General features: G+C 45.7%; 1 protein-coding gene across 1 annotated transcript in view; it reads left to right on the top strand.

The window, feature by feature from the left end:
• The first annotated feature begins 2,294 nt into the window (after positions 1 to 2,294).
• Positions 2,295 to 14,647, top strand: part of LOC137893861 (PDZ domain-containing RING finger protein 4-like) — an 81,277-nt gene continuing 68,924 nt past the window's right edge. The window contains exons 1-2 of the mRNA XM_068739308.1: positions 2,295 to 2,497; positions 2,603 to 2,692. Coding sequence (XP_068595409.1) covers positions 2,336 to 2,497; positions 2,603 to 2,692 — 252 coding nt within the window. The 5' untranslated portion in view covers positions 2,295 to 2,335. The remainder of the gene's footprint in view (positions 2,498 to 2,602; positions 2,693 to 14,647) is intronic.

Genomic DNA, 14,647 nt, shown 5'->3' on the forward strand with positions numbered 1-14,647 from the left:
CTCATTCCACCTCTGAGTGACATCCCTTTAAGTCTGAGACGGTGCAATATGTGAGCTTCACAACGTGCATTAGCTGCTAAACCTCATCAAGCGCAGTCATCAGAAAATAAAGCGACTTAAGGGAATGTCGCTCTTAACGTTCAGAACCGGTCCTGCGGTGTCGTGCACATGCACGGCGGTTGGGATTAGAAAGCACCGGTGGCAGAGGCGTCGTGTTTGCTGCGTTGTTGAGCTCCGATGGACTTGAACGGCACCTCTGAGGGATGAAACTGGAACCTCCCTTTGCCTGGAAAAAAAGAACAATAAAAGCGTAGCTAACTATGAAAGTGCTCTGATGTGTCCTCTGTTGTTTGCAGGTATGTTTAGTTTGTCAAAATCAAACACCTGAACGCAATCCTAAAACGAGGTGTGTATAGGTCAGAGATATGGCCACGTCTCGTCGACAGATGAGGGTCCTGTGATTTCTTTTGTCTGATGACTTCTTGTCTTTTTGTTGAACTATACCAACTCTGGAAAATGGCAGCAGCTGGTCTCCACATTGAAACCACGTGGCCTGATCTTTTTTGTAGATAAAAAGCCGCAAATGTGCAAGTGGAAACTCTTTGTTCTCAGTAATTCAGTTTTCCAGACGGATGGCCTTTCTGAAATACTGACTGTTAATTAGACATCAATGCACGAATGTTTAAAGCAATTGCAGCCGCACCGGGAGCATCAAGGGGTACACCTTAAACACACAAACACAGGTGTTTTTTTTTGGGGGGGGGGCTCATGTCTCCAGATTATGTGCAGATTGCACTGCTTTTCTTTTTCCTATATCTCCAGAAGAAGGCCACAAACATACCCGGGTGTTTCAATCCGTCCTCTATTACAGAGAAGGCCAACTACCGGTATGTCAAGATCTGCTTTTTCAGGCAAGAACCAGCCTTCCATTGGTTATCCAGCAGGAGAAACGTAGATGATATCGCTTCTCTTCAAGGATTAGAGCAAGGAATCCAGTTCTACATTGTATTTGACCCCCGTTTTTTGTCTCCTCTTCTATCCGGGGGCATTATGCTCCTATCTTTCAGTGGCTTAGCCGTCTGAGCGTTTGCCCAGTGTGATAGTTCTGACCCGAGTGTGAGTTTTTTCCTGAAACCCAGACAGCAGCTCGGTTCAGTCTGGCTGCTGTTCCAGATCCTCCAGACTGAAAAGACATTCAGTCAAGGAACTCAAGTCAAAAGGACATTTGCTGACAACAGATTTAAAAACATTCCGTTCTATATCAAGTTCTGAAATAACACAGAACCTTACAGTTTCATTTACAGTGATCAACAGCAGGGAACTACTTTCCTCTGACCTCCTCCTGCGTGAGGTTTATCCAAACAGGTGTGCCATCGCAGGACAGGTTGGCGTCCTGTTTTTTGTAAATGGACGCCTGTCCTCTGACGGCTCAGACGACACGCGGCAGATTGGAAGCAGACTGTTTTTGGAGGGAGACTTGAAACACGATGCCCTTTCTGAAACCTCTGCGCTATGTCATGTTGTGTCAGGAGGCAAGAGCGGCTTGGACTCACACAGAGTGCTTTGCAAGTGATCATGTTCTTCTTCACATGTCATCACTGCTAGAGATTCGTTTAGCTGAACTCAATTTGAGCTTTTAATGAGGTTAAGAGAGGACACAAAATAACTGTTTGCCAAGTGAAGCGAATCTGAAGGAGGGAATGAGCGACCTCTTCTGGTCAGGATTTACACCATCAAATTCACAGCTGCAAAATATAAAATCAAATTCATCTCGCACTGCCAGATTGTAAATATAGTTCTACACGTGTTGAAATGAGTTTAGATGAGCATTTCATTCATGCCCAACCTCAGGAGAAATACAACCCCCCTGGCAGACAGGGCAGAAGTGAGTCAGCAGAAAGGGCTTTCCTGATTTCTCTCTGTTCCCCATCGGAGCCATCCCAGGCGCGGCGCGTCATGACGCGCCGTGACGCAGCTGACGCATCTCTCCTGATTGAGCTGCGCCTCGTCATGTGTCTCCAGACTTGTAAGTGAAACTTTGTCCCAACTCCTCGTGAGCAGAGGAAAAGTTTCCCGCACGAACTATGTGCGCCGCAGTTTCAACTTCTCTGGATAAAAGGACTCGTTTCGCCAGCTTTTGAGGATGGAGGCTCAAACGCAGCCGGACGCGGGTCACCGTGGACGCGGAGAAACTGAACGCGTCTGTCAGAGAGGATGCGGGCTTCCGCTGCCCCCCGAGGACGCGCGCACCGGGGGCCACTGCTGCGTGGACGCCCTGCGTTCGGCTAATGACGCGCTGCGGGGAAGACGCGCAGCGTCGGAGCACGAATCCCGGATGGCGAGGCTCAGGTGGAACAGGAGGGAGCAGTCCCTGCTGGCCCGGGTGACGGTCCTGCAGAAGCAGGCCCAGCTCGCTGCTCGCCGGTACCAGAGCAGACTGCACCAGTACATGCTGCACGCCGACAGCATCGCGGAGAAGGTCGGCGGACACTGCAAGGTGAGACATGCAGGTGATCCATGATCGGGAAAGGGGGCAGGCTCGGTCTCATGGCCTACAGCAAAACCTGACTGATTCAAATTCCGTGTCTGTTGGCTGCATCAGGGGAGCCTGGGAACAGCTGCTGACAGGCAAAGCCAGATCTCAGATGGAGCATCACGTGCAGAGCTACAGGGACACCTCGGCGCACCTGAGGTAGGGGAGGCTCACGCACTGCGCGTCTGCGCCATGTCCAGAAACCTCAGTACTGGAAACACCGGCGTTCACAGATCATTAACCCCCCCCGAGGAAGAAGGAAGGACTTGAGGAATTCATATTCTTTAACATTTCAGACTTTTTTTTGACATGTTTCCAATATCACGAAAAATACATATAATCTCCCGGTCAGAGTGGAAACATCCAGATGATGACGTCTTATGATTCCCAACCTATGGTTGTATTTCTACTCAGATCTGGCAACATTAAATACAGGTTTGAAGGGGGGGGGGGGGGGGGGGGCATTATGTATTGGATCACACTGTGATAGGAGAGAGTTGTAGATACACGGCACTGACACCAATATGCATGCTGTGATAAAGCACATCATTTCATTTCAAATGTCTGTCTATATCACACAATTTTTAACATTCAAAGAGTGAAGCAAGTAGAAATAAAATAGTTGCACCCATTTGTTGTGCCCGGAGGTATAGCCGGGTCATCTGAGACGCTTCCCCTTTGGTGCTGATATTATCAACTTAGATGATTTTCGCTTCTTCCCGCTGCCTCGCCTGCTGCCTCCGCTCAGGCTCATCCCAGCTCCCAGACGATTCTTTGTGCAACTGTTGACACTGGGATCACAAAGGATGGAGTAGCAGCAATGCAGAATGGAGGCAGCTTACGGGTAGTGATCGCTGCTGAAGCCTGCTGTTTGCCCTTCGCTGGGCTCGTTCCTTCGCACAGACAAAGGAAATGGTTTTACTGAACAGGCTAATTTCATCTCCTTCCCCTTATGTGTGACTTGATAAATTTGCTGGCCTTGCTCCTCTTTTTTTCTGCCAGAGAATAAAATCCCTCACGTTTGGTTTCAGGATCTTAAATTGGGTGTTTACTTATTGCACTTTATTTGTTTGCCTCTGTCTTTGAATTATTTTTGCCACGGTGGCCAAAACTCTATGGACACCACATGTCTAGACGTTACAGGGAACAATCTATTACCCCCCCCCCCCCCCCCCCCATGTGGCTGCCATATCTACTAATAGCTCTTGTTTTAGTAATCTCACTGGGGAGCCCAGGAGTTAGCACTGTGTTTTGTATTCAGGCTGCGATTGAGTGCACAAGTTCTAATGGTGGTAATGGTGAAATAAAGCATCGCTCTAATTGCCTGCTGCCAGTGCAGAAACTTTGCTTTTGATTCATGTAGAGCTATCCACTCTCCTCTTTCCTGCTTTTTTTGTTTTTTTTTGTTCTGCACTCTAATGCATCTTTAATAGTTTGGTGTGTTTTAGTTTCTTGCTTTCCAAATGGATTTTCCAATACTTTAAGAGAGTTGAGTGGCAGTTAGTCAAAGTTGAACAATTTAGTGGAAGTCTGCTGATGTGGAAACGATGGCGTTTTCTTGCACAGATTATGGCGATGACTTGTAAATATCCTTTTTGCAGCAAGCGGGTCATCACGTTTAAAACTCCTTTTGTCTGGATGGAAATGTAACTGCAGGAGCCGACGGAAGCTGCCGCCTGTCAAACGTTCCATTGTAGCACAATACACACGCATGCTGGAGGGAAAATGTGATCTATGCATTTATTTATTTTACATGCGCTCCCTTATTTTTTAAGATTATTATTATCCATTCTTTTATTTAACCTTTATTTAACCAGGTATGTCAATTGAGAATTGATTCTCTTTTTCAATAACGACCTGGACCTAAGTTGCATGTTTTAGATGGTGGGAGGAAGCCGGAGAACCCAGAGAGAACCCACGCAGAACATGCAAACTCCTCAGTTTGGCAATGGTGCTAACCACTGTGCCACCGTGTCCACTCCAGGTCATTGTTTGTCTTCAGCTTTAACGTGTGAGGTGTCACAAAAACGGAAAGTTAAAAGAAGAATGATTTTTAAAAACCTGCTCCTGAGCTTTTAGGCAGCTGAAAAGGTCTGAAGCACAGAACAGAGTTTCATCTTTTCACGTCACCATGATGGTTTATTTTCTTCACCCAGGAGAGCTGTTTTTTGGAGGGCCGGGGGGGGGGGCGTCCACCCGTCTGCACAAGAGAACAGAAGCTCTTTCTAATTCCTGTCTTCAATCAAATCGAGAGAAAATTACAGCAGAGGGGAGTTGGTGGGGAGTTGGCGACGCACTCATCAACATCCAATTTTGCATGTCGGCCAGGGATGACAGGAAGCCTGTTTGTTTCCCTCCACGACAAGAGATGATAAGAAATGATTGCTTCTCGAAAAGAGACGAGGCTTAGGTGGATTTTATTTGTCCTGTCGGTATGGAGTGACAAGATAAAATAAAAGACAAACAAATCTATACATATATATTCTCTCCTCCTGTAAAGTTGTTAAGTCAGCAATTTAGCTAACGGAGAAATGTGGAAAGCAACATTTTCATAGGTAGCAACAAACACACACACACACACACACACACACACAGATGCTTAATGGTGAAATCAATTGGAGCCAACGGCGGCACACATTTGTCTTGACGGTTTTATTGTCGATTTGTTTTCCACTTCCCCAAACATGCAGGATGCTTGTCCTCGGAGTAAATGGCGTGAAGTAAATTGGTTTGCGGCTCGCTTTCTGCTTCTCTCACAAATGGCAGATTGAGGGAAAACAGATTTCTGCATATGGAAATGGAGTCAATAAAACTGCCTCTTTCAATTCGGGGGCTCATCGGGGTGTAAATATGGGGATTCTCAGGTTATTGGTTCTGCGCATGGTTGGGATGCCATTTAGTTCGCATACCGGCTATTTATCCTTGATGGTAGATGCGTTGCTCACTATTTACCATTTCTCCCCCAACTTTACAGACAGTAATTTATTCACGTCTGCATAGAAGGGAAACATCACTACTGGAGATGCACAAACCATAGATCGGGACGAAGCATGCGTCTGTTTTCAGAGGAGGTTTATGATGCTCCCTGCAGTAGTCAAGACGGCAACAACGTTTGATGAGATATTTCGTCTCCAACTGAGGGATGCAGAGCGCTCGATGCAGCCTCACATGAAAATATGTAGCTGTGCGTTTCTTGTTTAACGTCTTCCTCCTGCTTAAAGCTGCACATATTTAGAGAAATGAAAGAATTTGCAATTTTTTAAAAAGGCGTTTGGTTTTGCAAGCCAGATGTTGTTCCAGGGGTCTATAAGGTTAGCTGAATAAGGACCATATTGAGATTAGGGCGCTCAAGATTCCGAGGCTGCGTGGATTCGGACCGACCGGGGAGGAGCTGCACAGCAGGGGGGGGGGGGGGGTTGTCGTGAGCTGCGCGTGTCTGCTCGTGTGTGCTGCAGGTATTTACTTAAGCAGTTCTGGCCTGTTGTTTTTAGGCAAGGGCGTGTGAATAAGAAAGCTGTTATGCTGAAGACCACCATGCCAGTAAAGAGGAGCCTCTGGCTGAATCTGACCCCCACCTCCCACGAGGGGCCCCTCATGGTCGGTCCGGCCTGTGGGGGGTGTCGGAGACGAATTCACAGCGACTTGAACTCGAATGAACCGATTTGATTTTCACACTTTGCAGATGTTTTCACTTCGTGCCTCTAATTAGCAACAGCGAGAAAAATCTGACAGTAAATTCGACAAAATACGTGATCCTGATCCGGTTTGATTATGTTTCTGATCGACATGTGGGTATAAAAATGACATCTTAGCTGCGAGATTGAAGGTATAATTGATGATTTCAGCCCTTAACCTTCGACTGTCTGGATGTTTGTGGAGTTGTAGGATACGTTTTGCATCTTCTTCCTCTCGGCATCAACTTTACTCCCCAGTTTGACTCTCCTGTACTTTATCTGCGGATCTTTTTTTAAATTATTTCTTCTTCCAGGAGCCACATTAAAGGAGCTATTCCTGAACTGCACCATAACACTCTTAGGTGTGCTGCAGGAAGCTCCTGCTGGTGACTGGCGTGATTCATCATCTCGGTTACCCAGGAGGAGAATGGTTGGCTTTATTCACGCTTCAGCGCCTGTAGCCTGTGAGTGTCTGGCGCTTTGCATCTATGAGCTGAGGTGAGGTAGGAATTTGAGATCCAGATCTGCAGCCGGCATCTGGGAAAGAACCCAGAGTAAAAAAAAAAAAGTGGCTGAATAGAAAACTGATGAACTTTCCAGATTTCTTCTTTGGTGTTTTATTATTATTTCTACTTCATAAGCATGATCAGATTCATACATGCACAAAAAAACAAAAAAGGATGTAAGCCCCAGGAAAGTTTCTGGTGACAAGCCTGGCGTCTGCAACACTAAACAGGATGGAGAAAGTTCCTTGTGATTTATTTGCCGATTTTATTTTTGCTCCGTTAATCTGAAAATTATTATGGGTAAATTAAGAATTGTGGTGTAGCGTTAGATAAAATGCCTCATTTACAGTAATTAAATAAATGTGCTTAGAACGCGGCTCCTGTTGAGCGGCCGAGATTTCACCTTTGACCTTTGCGTTAAGCTGCATCTTTGCAGCACTGTACCTGCACGGAATTTACTGCACATCCATCTGCAAACTGAATTAAGGCCGCCTCTGCTTGTGTCGACAGGAGGATTAAGGCTTAATTAAGTCTGAGCGGCAGTTGCTGCACAGTCGGAGATTCCCCCCCCCCCCCCAAAAAAAATAAAAAAAATAAAACGTATGGTGGGAGACCGGTGCGGAACATTAGGGAGGTGTTGAGGAAAAGGATAAGCCTGTGTAATATGCCAGGTGTGTCCGGGGTATTAGCAAGAAAGGGCATGGCTCTGTCAGCCTGCCAAGTCAAGGGAGGAAAACATTTCATGTTTAAGGCCAACGCTCACCTGTGCTGGCAGGTGACAGAAGAACATTTCACAAAAGTGTAGATGGACAGGAGAGAAGAGAATATTCAGGCCAATGCATCCTGCAAAGCCTCTTGGATACTTCAATCCCTAAACATCCAGCCCTGCTAAAACATCAAGTACAAGGATCGTTTCCTTTTCACTCGGGTCAAAGTGGAATTTCTGCCCACAGAGATTCTCTCTCATTTTTGCCAGCTGTTGTTTCCTGTTTTGTTTTGTTTTTCCTGTTCACTCATAAGCATCCAAAATAAAACCCCTCCATCGCCTTCCTGTGAGAGAGGGCGGTGTCGGCCCGGCGTGGCGTGACCGCTCGGGAGCTAGTTTGTGTCAGGCTCAGCGTATTAAAGCTACAGTCAGATAGAGCCGCCTTCACTTTGAGGCAAAGATGGTTGAACCCAAATGGTTCAAATTCATGTGAGATATACAAATTATTATGACTCAAACTTGAGTCCTGTTCTGTCACACACATGGTCTATTTTATCATTAGTTATCCCTTAGCAGAGATCTATTGTCAGCTATGCCAAATTTTCTTCATGGAAAAATCTAGAGGGTGGGAGAGAAGACGGGTCTGACGTATGTCCCCCCCCGTATGTTTTAAACTTTCATTAATTTGTTTCCGCCTGCATTAACGGCAATACTTTAAGAAAACCTAATGTTAGTTTGCCCTTGAAGGGAATATTACTGCAGAGGTCACCTTTGTGAGTTAAGGCGCTTGTGAGAAGGCCTCATCTTGGATGCGTGGCGCTCGGACGTCAGTGTTTCTCCGCTTCATTTCCTGCTAATTGCTCTCCACCATGTAGAGACGGGATGCAGAAAGCAGTCTGCATGCGTGTTTGTGTCACTACACCCCCCCCCCCCGAGCAGTGAGCCAGATCTGTTGGACCATTAGCCCAGCCAGTGATTTGAGTCAGCGTGTCGAGGTCGCAGTGCCGGTGTTTGTAACAGACCTCCATCTGGTTGCACCAACAGAGGGCAATGCCAATCTCTCACTTCATCTGAACAATCTCTCTCCGTGCTGCAGATCGGATTTGGCCTGTTTGCAGCCCTCCCACCCTTTAGGGTGTGTTGTTTTTGTACGCCATGCGTTTCTCTTTAAGTCACATTTAGTTATCCAGTAAAGCAAGTGTGATGATGGAAATTATTTCCTGTAGCCAGAATCTTAACCAAGTCTGTAGGATCCCGCCACCAGGTGGCAGGAAACGCACATGCTTGCCGCCAGCGTTCTCGCTGCAGATGGTGTCGTTGGGATGGATGGGGATGGATTGCTTCACAAAAACTTGTTCGCACGTTCCGCTACACATCTGACAGCTGTGTGTTGTATTTTTATGGATGTGTTTTTGTTACAAAGCTATTAATCTTCTGTTTTTAACAACCCAACGAGTAAATAAGGAAATTCTTTGTTCATTTGAGATTGTGTTTTATGCAGCCTTGAATCTCAGTATTTATTATAATGAAATGTAATCGTGAGATGTTTTTTTTTTTTTTTGAAGGTTGTCTGACCAACAAGTCAGTAAATTACATCCTAGTAAAAGGAAAGTGGTTTAATGGTTCAGTTTAACGGACTGAATTATCACGAAGAGCAAAAAATAAGAATAACTTGGACTTGTTCATTTTTGATTAAAGAAATTATAATGCTATTTCCTTCATAAAGGAAATGCTAATACTCCTGGGGAGTCTGATTGCCTTGGTGGTTTCGGCCCCGTCCTTGTTTTCTGCTCCAACAAGATTATCTAAACTCTCTACCAGTCTCTCAGAACGGAAGAAGCCTCTGGGGATGAGAGGTGAAACAAGTCCAGTTGATTCTTCTTTTTTTGCTCTCCATGATTTACCATGACCAGGATGACTGAGGACCGACACAGACATGTCGGAACTGAATTGTGTCTTCTCTCTGCGTAGGAAACCTCTGTTGACGAAACCCTCGACACTTGAAAGGTTTATCCCCGTCTCTTATATTCTCTCAGAATGTGACTCACCTCAGCAAGAATCAGTGTTTCTGTTGTGTGCATTTATATAAAGAGCCTTGCAACACATGCGGCACTTTTAATTTCAGGTGTGTGTGTGTGTGTGTGTGTGTTAATCAACACTATTTGTGTTGACTGACCCACTCATCTGTTGTTTTTGCCCTCAGTCTGAGCCAGTTGTTGATTAAGTTCTAATAGACTCTCACTAGTAATAAATGCCAGGACTGATTTGGGTGCCATTGTCGTCCCTCATCACTGCAAACGACCACTGAATGCTGCTGCACGGCCGGATCAATAGCCTTGGATGATCGGAGCAGCAACAGATTACTGATGAGAGTGGTTTGAGGTGTTTGTGTGTGTGTGTGTGTGTGTGTGTGTGTGTGTGTGTGTGTGAAAACAAAAAAGTTTGTAACAAAAGAGACAAAATGAGAAGGAACGATTTGGCGTTTTTGTCTCACCATGCGTGATTGGTTGTTGCTTTGGCTTCTGTCTCCTTCATTACAAAGGGCGGACGCGTCCTCCTCCCAGCAGAGTGGGGGCTAAAATCAATGACCGCCAGCAGTCTGTGGCTAATCAAGGTAAGGAGCCCCCCCTCCCCGTTGCAGAAGGCAGCTTTACTCTTTATTGTCGGCGTAGGGCTGTGTAATTGGCTTAAGCTGGGAGGGATGGAGAAACGTTTCTTCTTCTGTGCCGACAGTCTACGCGGCTCGAAGCAGATGAAGACGTCAGAGCAGAGACTCGGACTCGGACTCTATCGCTTCGTGCGTGATATTGAGCGATTCCATCATTTGCTCATCAGTTTGTCTGGAGTCAGCTGCCTGCCCGTGCTTCACAAGGCAGAAGTAACAGAATTCTTCCTTTTTAGGTGGAATACTGACTCCAGGCTCTCCCTCTTCACCTCCTACATTACGTATATATAAATATCAGAAATCCCTGAATCTCATCAATGTGTATGTTTTGTGCATAACAAAAGTCCATACATCAGCACGCTATTTGCACTCTGTGTAATGTATTTCATGTTCAGATGAGGAAACGTGGGTGATCTTATGAATAATACAAGCTGCTCAGCTTCCGAGGCCCGTGCAGATCATAATAAAGCCGGCTTCCATCAACGTGGGCCAGCGATGTCGGTACATTAGCTGTGGCTGGCTGGTGATAAATCAGACATTTGCAGAGAGGACTGTTTGGCACGTGGAGCTCCCAACAGAGGCCTCCCGGAGCTGTGCCATGCAGAGGTGGGCCGCACCTTACCTGGTACCACAGGTCTCCCGGCTGGCTTTTAATCGCCACAAATGGGCGGCGATAACAACTGACTGTATTTCATGCGCTGTCCAATGGTTATGGCCTCCTGTAGCTTTTACGACGAGGATATGTCAGGTTCCTGGCATAATTGGCTCTTCTATGGTGATTTTATGAGTGTGTTTACTCTGTGAGGAGTGCTTGTCTCTGGGATGCGAGGCGCTCCTAAGGGTCCGCTGGGTTTGGCTGGTTTGATATACTTTCAGCGCCGGCCTGTGTATGGGGGACGGGGTGTCTAATGATCAGATACTGCGTTGCCTGCTGATTGATGGGCCTGGAGCCAACGGCCCGGGCCCATCGTAGTATTCTGAGCTCAGATCTGACCATCTTCATTCACATGCGCAGAGTGGAGGACAGTAGAGTGGGAGACTCGCCTCTGTCGCCGCGTTGATGGATGGCTGCTGTCTGGGCCAATCCAGGGCTATTTTTCATACGTTTCCATCGAGCAGCGGCGGGGAAGGTGGGTGGGTGGGGGAGGAGCTCGCCTCTCCTCGCAGCTACGGCGTGAAACATTCACGTTGAGTGAATGAAGTGTAAGTAACCTCTTTTCTTGTCTTTAACCAGGCGAGCTTGTCGTCTGTCCTCTCAGCACGTGTTTCTGTCACAGCGCCGACCGCCAAGGACACGTATGCCTCTCTGCGTTGTAATCATTTATGGGCTCATTGTCGAAAGAAGATCATCTGCAGATGAGAAAAAATATTAACTGCGTCTGAGGAAATTGTGAGGCATCAACCCAACGAGCCGTGGCAGAATGGGCTCTTTCTTTACATTTGAAGTTAAAGTGCGATGACGCGATGTAGGAAAGCGTGCTTTTGTGCGTCCTGCACGTGAAAGTCTTAGAAGAAAGCCAAGCTACGATCTGATTTCCTTTAATCTCATCCATCACAGTTGAGGCTGTCGGTTAGAGTGTTCCGGCTGTGGATGAAGCACCGGAACACAAAGCCTGTTTTACTAGTGACAACCGGAGGCAAATCACTGAATGGTGGGAGTGTTTTGACTGGTAAAAGTGTGTATGCACGACCCTGAATGTAACCCGGTTCATTTCAAAGTTAATTTACGATCAAGTTGTTGAAAATAAATGGATGGGAAACTCATTAAACCTTTTATAATTATTCACCAAATTGTGCTGTGAAGTGCTTCACATTTCACTTGGGTCTAATCAGTCATCTTCAAATAGAATTTTATTTTGTAACAACAGTTAGAATAAATACGCATCAGAAGCTAGGTGAGGGCCAAGTTAATGGGCTTCTCAGAAAAACGGCTGCTCACTTGATTCCTCCAGATTGACAGCCAGGCCTTCACTACAGACTAGGATTATAGAATTTTAGCCTGGGCTGACACAAGCCTGGTGAACCTCTCTTTCAACAATATCAAATAACATATGAAGAAAAGAATTAATTTATTGTAAATTCCATTTGTCCTCAAGAACAATAAACCAATATTCCATTTGAAAGTGATCTGGTTTGCATTCCTGTGCCACCCATCGACACTAGGGGGCATTGAAGTCAGGAAATCAGATGTAACGCACACACTGGCTTTGATGCGCTTCCTTCAGTTTATTGCAAATAGAACTGATCTGACTGCTCATACTGACAAGTTGTTGCATATATTTGTACAATTAATAAGAGTTTTCTCTCCTGCTTCTTTCAGTGAGGCTGCACCAATATAAGCTTCGGTTTTCCCGTCTAATCTCCAGCATGCTTGTGGTTTGTTAACTTCAATGAGTTTCTGACGGCCCCAAAAAACAACACATCGTTTTAGCGAATGTGCATATTTGTGGACATACCATAATAAGCTGTCAGCAGCCACCTTTTCCCTGCTTCACACCCATTCCCTGCTTGATGCCATCAAGCTGATGTACTCCCCCGTGCTTTGTGGCACACAGTTGTCTATCATCCGCACATCGTCTGTGTGTTTACCCTGAGGTGTGTAGGTGTCTGCCGCCGTGTGTGTGGTCGCATGCTGTGCTGTGGCGCAGCCGCAGCTGTTTCATGTGTGTTAACCTGCTCATCACTTCACAAAGCCTTACGGCTCCCGGTGCCAATGACACATTCACACAAACAGATACGTGCTAGCAGTGCCTGATGAATAATTAAAAAGGCAAGAGTACCTGAAGGAATGCCCCCCCCCCCCCCCCCCCAGTCGCGTTGAACATGCTTGGATTAAACGCTCTTTGTCTCCTCAACCCACATTGGCTTCACGTCTTAGTCGTGTCAAGGTTCAGGAAAAGTTGCTTTTTTTAAATGCAGAAAAAAACATGCACACACATAAACTAAGGGAGGAGGCATTGTCAGATGGAGCACAACCTTTTTTTTTTGATTACTTTCTTAGGGAATAATCTACAAATCCTTCCGGTGTGTGTGTGTGTGTGTGTGTGGGCCATTCTATTTTACATCTGAGCCTGTCTATAGCACAATCTCTTCCCAGAGGTCTTGTTCTGACCTCTCTGTTAGCCGAAATAAATGGAGCAATCTCTCCACTGAAGAACAACCGAAGGAAGCTGGAAGGATCAAACGACTGAGAACAATTCTGTTTGCACGGCAACTGAGGGATTTTTTTTTTTTTGTGGGCGTTTTAAGTGAACCCATCCTTTAACTTTCCGTATTCATAAAATAAATTACTGTTTCCCCAAATTCCCACACCATAAAAAGCATAATTAAAATCACTAGCAAACGCAAACCTGCTGTGCTGAGACCGCAAACATTTCCAAGGAAAATATTGGTGTGTTTGCATATCTAGTTGTAGCATGTTGCCAGCGTGCAATTGCGGATGCTGTTACCGTGGCAGCCCGAGATCTGAGAGCCATTAACTGGCCAGCCTTTTATGACAGTCTGTATTATGGATGCCTTCTGCGTGCAGCTTCATCAGAGGCCGTAAACATTGGCCTAGTCAGCAGTCTCCACTCATTAAGAGACATTTAGATGTAATTATTTATTGATGCCTCTCATGATCTTATTGTCCTAGCTGCACTAGTGTGGGTTTTATTTTATTTTTAATGTCACGAGGCCTGGTCGCTGAGATCCCCCCGGTTAACAGCTGTCTCGAGTGCAGCATGGCTCATTTGCATCTCCTTCTCTTAATCTGCGTGAGGCTAATTTATCAAATAAGCAAAAACAAAAAAAAATCGGAAGGTTTTTCTTGTTCTTCTTTTTTGTTGTAATCTTTGAATAAATTCCAAGCAGCTGGAGAAAATGCTCATCGTGTTTTTTTGAGAGGTTTATGCAAAGCGACTGATCCAGTGAAAGATGATCAGAGCTCGGTGACAAATATTAAATGCGTGAGAGCTGATATTTAATGAACTTATACAAACCAGCTACTGCCCAGTAGTTCCTGAGAGGCTTAAGAAATCAACACATATTTGACTGGTGTTACTTCATTTGTAATAAATAGATAATTTCATGGACCATGCAAAGTTTTATTGTCCATTTTATGACAGATTTGACAGAGATGCCAGTGAAACGCTCCCGTTTGACTTTTGCTGCAGCCAGGAAGATAAAGCTGTTGAACCGACACGTTTTATGAAAGACATTTTTGCTCACTTAAGGTTTTATTCGAGCGCAGAAAGCCATAGACTGGCACAGAGCCATGATGGGCCGCGAACCCAGGGTAGGAAAAAATTCTTACGATTTCAAGAGCTACCAAGGGAATAAATTAGAACATTTTTCCACAAAGAAAGAACTCTTCTTTCCACAGGAGCATCATGTGCCCCTTCGTGCCCGACTGGACCCTCGACATTTCCGATGGCGTTGCCACAGTGTGCGGGACAAAGACGGTCTTCTAGGAAGAGACGTGTCAGCAGAAAGCTCTGTGAACATTCTATAGGCATGCTGAAGCTGATGATCGTACTCCATCAAGCCTTTTGTAGTTGCAAGAGTTCCACTAAGGCGTCTCCT

The sequence above is a fragment of the Brachionichthys hirsutus genome, chromosome 5, assembly GCF_040956055.1.
Source record: "Brachionichthys hirsutus isolate HB-005 chromosome 5, CSIRO-AGI_Bhir_v1, whole genome shotgun sequence".
In the NCBI taxonomy this organism is placed as follows: Eukaryota; Metazoa; Chordata; class Actinopteri; order Lophiiformes; family Brachionichthyidae; genus Brachionichthys; species Brachionichthys hirsutus.